An 8224-nucleotide genomic window follows, 5' to 3' on the forward strand; every position below is an offset into this window, starting at 1 on the left:
TTCCTCTTGAACTGAGGTAGGCTGGAATAAAGGAGAGTGCAGCAGTGGGATCACAAAGAGTCTGAAATGACTGAACGACTGAACCATGACAAATCAATGGGAGAGTGCTGTTGCACTAGTGTCCTGATTGATGGTCAACAGATGGTTGGCTACTGTGTGAACAGAATGCTGGACTCACTACATATTTGTATGCTCCAGCATGGCTCTTCTTCTGTTCTTACATCCTAATGTTCAAACACAGACTGACTTTTCTTCCTAATGATTTCATCCCTGCTGTTCAGCTCTGGCCTCAGCACAATGATGAAGCATTTAGGGGAAAAGATACAACCCAGTAACCCAGCACTCGATGACAGGATGCAAAAGATCTCCACAGCCACCATCTGTTTTCCACTTGAACTGAGGTAGGCTGGAACAAAGGAGACCCACACAGTACAAAAGACCAACATACTAAATGTAATGAACTTGGCTTCATTAAAACTATCGGGTAATTTGCGGGCTAGGAATGCCACCATGAAGCTGGTGAGTGCTAAGAGGCCCATGTAGCTCAGGACACAGTAAAACATGGCAACAGACCCTTCATTACATCGGGAAATGATTTCTTCTGTTTCTGAGTGTAGGTCTAAATCAGGGAATGGAGGGTATGTTGACAGCCATACAGTGCAAATACCTACTTGACTAAGGGAACACAAAATGAGAACGGAATACGTCAGTCTTTTCCCCACCCATTTCTTCATTCTTGACCCAGGCTTTGTGGCTAGGAATGCTAGAGAGACCATACTGGTTTTTGCCAACACACAAGAAACAGCCACTGAGAAGATGATACCAAAAGTTGGTTGCTGAAGAAGGCAAATCACTTTGCCAGGCTGCCCGAGGAACAGCAAAGCAGAGAGGAAGCAGAGCAGGAGGGAGATGAGGAGAATGTAGGTGATGTCCCGGTTGTTGGCTTTGACTATGGGGGTATCTTTGTTCTTAATAAATATTCCTAACACCAAAGCTGTAATCATGGACAATAAAACAGCAACAAATGCTAAACTTATCCCTAAAGGTTCTTCATAAGAGAGAAATGTAACAATTTTGTCGATGCATCTATCTCTGTTTGTGCTTGGGAATTGATGTTCTGGGCATTTGAAACAGTCATCCATATCTGTAAAATAGAAAAAAAAGATCACATGTCACTGCCAATTCTACTGTAACCTACTGGGCATTCTCACTAGGGATGGCGGAGAATTTCTCCCCGAAAATTCGGGGGGCCGAGAGCCAATGTGTTTGCCCCCCGAAGAAGTTTCAGGGAGAAATTCTCCGCACCCCCCCTGCCCCCTGCACCCCCCCCCCCGGGACGGGACTTACCTTTGCCGAATGTCCCTCCCGGTGGCGGGTCCGGCCGGCGGTTCGTTGGGTCTTTGTCAGGGGTGGGGGCGGCAGCCGATCTTTCCACCGGCTGCCGCCGCCACCATTCCAATAAAAGAAAAAAAAAACGCCCCCGTGATAGGCTACGTGACGATTAACGTAGCCTATCATGGCTAGATATGCAAAGTCAGCCATGATAGGCTACGTAAATCGTCATGTAGCCTATCATGGGTGACTTTAAAAAAAAAAAAGCGCGTACGGCTAATGGCGGCCCCCATAGGGAGCCGCCATTCACGTTCCTTATTTGGTCGCTGTAGTCTACGTAAAGATTACATAGACTACGGCGAAAATAAGGGCAACGCTATTTGCGTTGCCCTTATTTTCACTGTAGTCTACGTAAAGATTTACGTAGACTACAGCGACCAAATAAGGAACGCAAATGGCTGCTCCCTATGGGGGCCGCCATTTGCATATGCGCTTTTTTTTTTTTAAAGTCACCCGTGATAGGCTACGTGACGATTTACATAGCCTATCACAGCTGACTTTGTAGATCTATCCGTGATAGGCTACGTTAATCGTCATGTAGCCTATCACGGGGGCATTTGTTTTTTAAAAAACTTTTTATTTCGCGGCCGGGCGAGGCGAGGCGCCTCCTCCGCAGCCTGAATTTCAGCCGGGCGAGGCGGGAAGCCTCCCCCCCCGGCCTGAACTTCGTGGGGAGAGCAGCGAAGCGCCTCCCCCCCACCGCGAAAAGCTGCGAGACCAGGTAAGTGACTTTCATGCACCCCTAATTCTCACTTTGTCTTCCATAGGGAAGTTGCAGACCTGTAGTCATATTCTCCCAACAGGTAACTTTAACTCTCCATCTGATCCTCTCCCCCCAGATTAGAGGTTTGATTTCCTCATCTCCTCTTCAGTATTAATTTCATTTTGTGTTACCTCTCCTTCCATTTGCATCCACTCCTGTCTCAACAGTGTTAACCATATGAGCAGTTTCTCTGACTGAGACTTCCATTTTAAATAAATAAATAAATGTATAAATTAAACATTCTATATTTGGTAGTGATATTAATTCTATTTTGATTGAAGCCTTGGATTGTGTTCCACTACTAATTTCTCCCCGATGTCGGTGGATGGTCAAACACCCTCCTCCCATCATGTACCATGACTCCAGTTTCAAGCCCCGAAAAATAGACGACCGTTCTGGACAGGTGTAAATTGGCATATGTATGTATGCCTGATAATTATGGAGACATGGCAAGAGGTCTTATAACTATACACAAACAAATGAATGAATGAGGCTCGTTCATTCATTTTCCCCATTTGTTTACAAAATATTATGTATGAGCTGTCTAGCCAGGATATATGCGAACCAAGGAAATTTACTAGCCATAAATGGTCATCTGATAACAGCATCCCTGACAAAATGGAATAATACAAATGTTACCCATCTCATTTGAAATTTTCCCTTTGGGGCATGGAAGACAATCATAGCAGCAAAACTTCTCCCCTTCCTTCATCTTCTTCTGGTTACCAGGGTGGCAGTATGTATTGCACATAGAAAGGGGAACCACCTATCCAGAAAGGTGAAGTAAGGTATGAAAGGAGAATAGGGTTCGGCGAATCACACACACACACACACACACACACACACCCCTCACGTATACATACTTCCTTTCACTTGCACAGAAATTGTGCACAGTTTCCAAAATAGGACTAGAGGTGGCTGTGGATATATTCTGCATCCTGTCATCTAGTGCCGGGTTACTGGGTTATTTCTTTTCCCCTAAATGCTTCATCATTGTGCTTAGACCAGAGCTGAAGAGTAGGGATTAATTAATTCGGGAGAAAAAATGAGAATGTGCTTGAACATAAAGCTATAAGAACGTAAGAAGAGCCATGCTTGATCAGATCCAGGGGAGTCGGAGATGTTGCAGCCCCTTGATCATTTTCGTTGCTCTTTTCTGCACTTTTCCCCATCTCTACAATATCTAGGGTTGGCGGAGAATTTCTCCCCGAAACTTCGGGGGGCCGAGCACCAACGTGTTCGGCTCCCCGAACAAGGTTCGGGGAGAAATTCTCCACACACCCCTGCCCCCCGCACCTCCCCCAGGATGGGACTTACCTTTCCCGAATGTCCCTCCCTGCGGCGGGTCCCGGTGGTGGTTCGTTGGGTCTTCGTCAGGGGCGGGGGCGGCAGCCGATCTTTCGACCAGCTGCCGCCGCCGCCATTCCAATAAAACTAAAAAAAAAAAAACGCCCCCGTGATAGGCTACGTGACGATTAACGTAGCCTGTCATGGCTAGATTTGCAAAGTCAGCCGTGATAGGCTACGTTAATCGTCACGTAGCCTATCGCGGGGGCATTTTTTTAAAAAAAACTTTTTATTTCGATGCCGGGCGAGGCGAGGCGCCTCCTCCCCGGCCTGAATTTTGGCCAGGTGAGGCGGGAAGCCTCATCCCCGGCCTGAATTTTGGCCGGGCGAGGCGGGAAGCCTCCCCCCCCGGCCTGAACTTCAGGGGGAGGGCAGCGAAGCGCCTCCCCCCCACCGCGAAAAGCTGCGAGACCAGGTAAGTGGCTTTCGTGCACCCCTAACAATATCCTTTTTTCAGTGTGGTGACCAGAAGTGTACACAGGATTCTAAGTATTGTCACACTACAGATTTATATAAGGGCAGCACGATATTGACACTTTTATTCACAATTCCTATCCTAATTATGCCCAGCATGGAGTTGGTCTTTTTCACAGCGGCCGCTGGCCACAAACTCGGTTGGTATTTTCATCGAGCTGTCCACCACAAGAGAAAGATCTCTGTCTTGGTTGGTCAGCACTAGCTGTGATTCCACCAGGTTGTACTTGAAACTGGGATTTTGTTGCTATAAAGGGGAACCACCTATCCAGAAACATTAAATAAGACATGATAGGAGAGTAGAGTCCAGCAAAGCATATATATATATATATTTACAGGGGGGGGCGGGAGAGAGAAAGGGAGGGAGAGAGACTGCATTTCTCCTGTACAGAAAATGTAACACTGTTTTTAAAATGGGACAGGACATTTTGGGAGTCCATGTATGTATGCATTTTCCTCCGTGTTGTGGGCACTTTGTCCTCACCAGGTTCCTTGCACTTCTTTCTTGAACCATCAGTCTAGAATTGCAGATACGCGCACATGCACCCACACACGCACACAGCTGCTGCCGCTGCTCTTGATGCTGCAGCAGGAATTTCTAAAGCACCAAATGTAGTCTGGAATTCATGTGTCTTCAGGAGTTCATTTGTTTGTTTGTGTGTGTGTGTGTGTGTGTTTAAGGCCAATGTAAATGAAATGATGCAGAAGCGGAGTACTATGATCCGAATGCCGAGCTCCATCCAGCATTCCTGCTCCCATTTCCAATACCAGTTGCGATTTCCCCACAATGTTCTGGCTGCCACATTCTATACCAGTTGCAATATCTGAGCATCTTCAAAAGGGCCGTGAATACAGTGCATTACAGTAATCTAGCACGCATGTAACCGAGGTACGTGTCACTGTGGCTAGACCTGGTTTCTCTGGTTGGGGCTACAGCTGCCAGACCATCCCGAGCTGGGAAAAAGCACTCCTGGCACCTGATGCGCAGTGGTGAGTCGGGGAGTGTCCCCAAGCCAGATCTACACCTCGTGGCCCATTGATAAGTGTGCATATATATCTGTGCATATATATCTCGTAGCCACACAATGGCATCTGTTGCTGTCTTTTGAATAATACAGGATAAAAAAGGTGATAACACTGGGAAGTGGCATATGGAATGTGGGATGTGCCCCAGCAGTTACCAGCACACTTCACCACCAACAAAAAGCCCCCGTGCAGATCTTGCCTAGGACTGCATACATGGCTCCTCCAGAGGAGTGTGAGCCCAGAATAAGCCTCTGTCCGGATTAGCCGACCTCAGCATAGCATCTCGCTTTCGATAGTGCTGAGCGCTGGCAGCCCCGGGGGCCGGATCGAAGGGCACTAGCCCAGATCCCGCAGTCGGAAAGGAGTTGCTGCAACCCTTTTTCTGTCATTAATTTGATTCTACACAGAGGTGACATTTAGTTCAAATTTGGAAAGACAACTTATGCTGTGAAATGGACTGAGGGCCATTGTCTCACTTTACCAAAGGGTCTCTGGATCTGGGGGGGGGGCTTCGCTTCTGGGGGCACCAAACAACCTGTGTGAAATTTTACCAGGGAAAGAGGAAAAGGTACCTCTTTCCTCCCTGCCGGGTGCCAGATAAGCAATGGGGAGGAACCAGAATCCTGGGGGGAGCGAGAAAGCAGGTGGAAAAATGGACAGGGTGTTGTGGGGGCACCATTTAGGGCACCTTCCCAAGGCTACAAAAACCTGGCAGCACCACTGGTCTTTAGGGATGGCGGAGAATTTCTCCCCGAAACTTCGGGGGGCCGAGCGCCAACGTGTTCGGCCCCCCGAACAAGTTTCGGGGAGAAATCCTCCGCCCCCCCGCCCCCCGCCCCCCCCCCGGGACGGGACTTACCTTCCCTGAATGTCCCTCCCGGCGGCGGGTCCGGCTGGCGGTTCGTCCGGTGTTCGAGCGGGGCGGGAGTGGCAGCCGGTCTTTCGACCGGCTGCCGCCCCCGCCATTGCAATGAAAGAAAAAAAAAAAGTCCCCTGATAGGCTATGTGACGATTCACGTAGCCTATCACGGCAAGATTTGCAAAGTCAGCCGTGATAGGCTACATGAATCGTCACGTAGCCTATCACGGGTGACTTTAAAAAAAAAAAAAAAAGCGCGTACGCGAATGGCGGCCCCCATAGGGAGCCGCCATTCGCGTTCCTTATTTAGTTGCTGTAGTCTACATCAATGTTTACGTAGACTACGGCGAAAATAACGGCAATGCTATTTGCGTTGCCCTTATTTTCGCCGTAGTCTACGTAAACATTGACGTAGACTACAGCAACTAAATAAGGAACGCGAATGGCGGCTCCCTATGGGGGCCGCCATTCGCGTACGCGCTTTTTTTTTTTTTTTTAAAGTCACCCGTGATAGGCTACGTGACGATTCATGTAGCCTATCACGGCTGACTTTCCAGATCTAGCCGTGATAGGCTACGTGAATCGTCACGTAGCCTATCAGGGGACGTGTTTTTGTTTTTTTTTTAACTTTCGAGTTCGCGGCCGGGCGAGGCGGGAAGCCTCCTCCTCGGCCTGAATTTCGGCCGGGCGAGGCGGGAAGCCTCCCCCCCCGGCCTGAATTTCGGCCGGGCGAGGCGGGAAGCCTCCCCCCCCCCGGCCTGAACTTCGCGGGGGGAGCAGCGAAGCGCTCCCCCCCACCGCGAAAAAGCTTCGGCGAAAGGTAAGGGACTTTCGTCCACTCCTACTGGTCTTAGATAGCACAGACCTTATTTTGGAGTCTGATGGGTCATCATGGAGCCATGGTAGTCAGGAAAAAAGGTCACGCATTCCAATGACCCATTTCAAATGGGGAAAACCCTCCAAGAATTGCCGAAAATATGCACCTGGTTGAAACCACTGTGCCACACAATCATCTCTTCATTAAGGACGAGTTCCTTTCCTTCAGGAGCATTGGGATCCACCCTGCCAACTTTCACTTTCTTGAAGGATTTGTTTGGAAATGTGACCAGATTGGTGATGTCAAATCCACCTTCTCTTTCCCTTCTCTCATTGAAGGACACAGTTTCTCCAGCAGAGTTGTTAAAGGAAATGTGTCGAAGAAAGGGGTGAAGCTAATAGAAAAAGAAGCAAACGCAGTTGAAGAGAGCAAAAGAATGGGGGATGACTATATATGAGAGGTTTCATCTTGCCTTACTGGAAGTAATTATGTAGCACCATCAAACAAAGGGCCAGTATGAACATGGGAATTTGGAATTATTTTCAGGCTCCAGTTATTGAAAGAAATGTAAACCAAAAAACAATGTCCATAGCAAAGATGTATTACTTAACTGCACCACTTATTTGTACAGAAAAAAGTTAGGTGTAGCCTCACTTTGAACTAATCTGTTCATGGAAGGAAGGAAGGAAGGAAGGAAGGAAGGAAGGAAGGAAGGAAGGAAAGAAAGAAAGAAAGAAAGAAAGAAAGAAAGAAAGAAAGAAAGAAAGAAGGAGATTTCAGTGTTGAGACATTACCTGCCAGGGGTCCGTATCTTCAGAATCAATTTTTTTACTCCCCACCATTGCTCTGTGGTTGGATCTAAAGGAGAACATGGCATGCAAAGCATAAGCCACAACATACACAGCATTATAGATGTTGTAGCTGTGGCCAGTCATGAACATCTCAAACTGAGGTGCAGGAAGGCTCTCCAGCATCTCCTCCAGAGTACACATCCCATCAATATTTTCCAGCCCTCCTGGACCAGGAAACGAACAGTCGAATGCTTGCTCCCAGAAGGCCCTGAGAAAGCCATCCCCCTGGGTCCAATAAGGCCTTATCATTTGGAGGAAGTGTCTGAAAGCTAGAAGGTCGACTGAGTGAATTGCAAAAGAAATGGCACCTTGGAACATCTCAAGATCCCAAGTACTCTGAGTGCCCAATAACGTGAAATCCATTTGGGTTGTCATAATCCACATCTTTCTAAATAAGGACTTCTCCTTATTTTCAGGATCATTTAGCAACGTAAGAGTTCTCAGCCATGAAATTGTCAATGGTTCTCCATAGAAAATAAATGTATTGACTTTAGTATATGTGAATGTGAGGGAAATTTTTGATAGTGTATCATGGAGTTCATCCAATTTATCAAGACGGAATAGTTGTGGGATTGCTTGTGTGAAGGCTGAACAGATTCCATTCTGGGTAAGCAGTGGCTCCAGAGCCTGCAAGAAATGTTCTCCACTGTCATTATCAATAGCAAGGATCCCAACCCATGTCCATTCAAAATACT

The 8224-nt window shown here is 47.6% G+C and overlaps 1 protein-coding gene across 1 annotated transcript; it reads right to left on the reverse strand.

Moving 5' to 3' along the window:
- Positions 1 to 217: 217 nt before the first annotated feature.
- LOC146342974 (vomeronasal type-2 receptor 26-like) lies at positions 218 to 7670 on the reverse strand. The gene is made up of 5 exons (XM_084808110.1): positions 7473 to 7670; positions 6845 to 7072; positions 2795 to 2921; positions 283 to 1144; positions 218 to 251 (listed from the first exon to the last, which is right to left on the reverse strand). Exons 1-5 carry the CDS (start codon positions 7668 to 7670, stop codon positions 218 to 220), a joined length of 1449 nt encoding a protein of 482 aa, XP_084664236.1.
- Between the last annotated feature and the right edge of the window lie 554 nt (positions 7671 to 8224).

Source organism: Heloderma suspectum, chromosome 6, assembly GCF_057233095.1.
Source record: "Heloderma suspectum isolate Gila_16-S chromosome 6, 16-S_ref, whole genome shotgun sequence".
NCBI classification, from domain to species: domain Eukaryota; kingdom Metazoa; phylum Chordata; class Lepidosauria; order Squamata; family Helodermatidae; genus Heloderma; species Heloderma suspectum.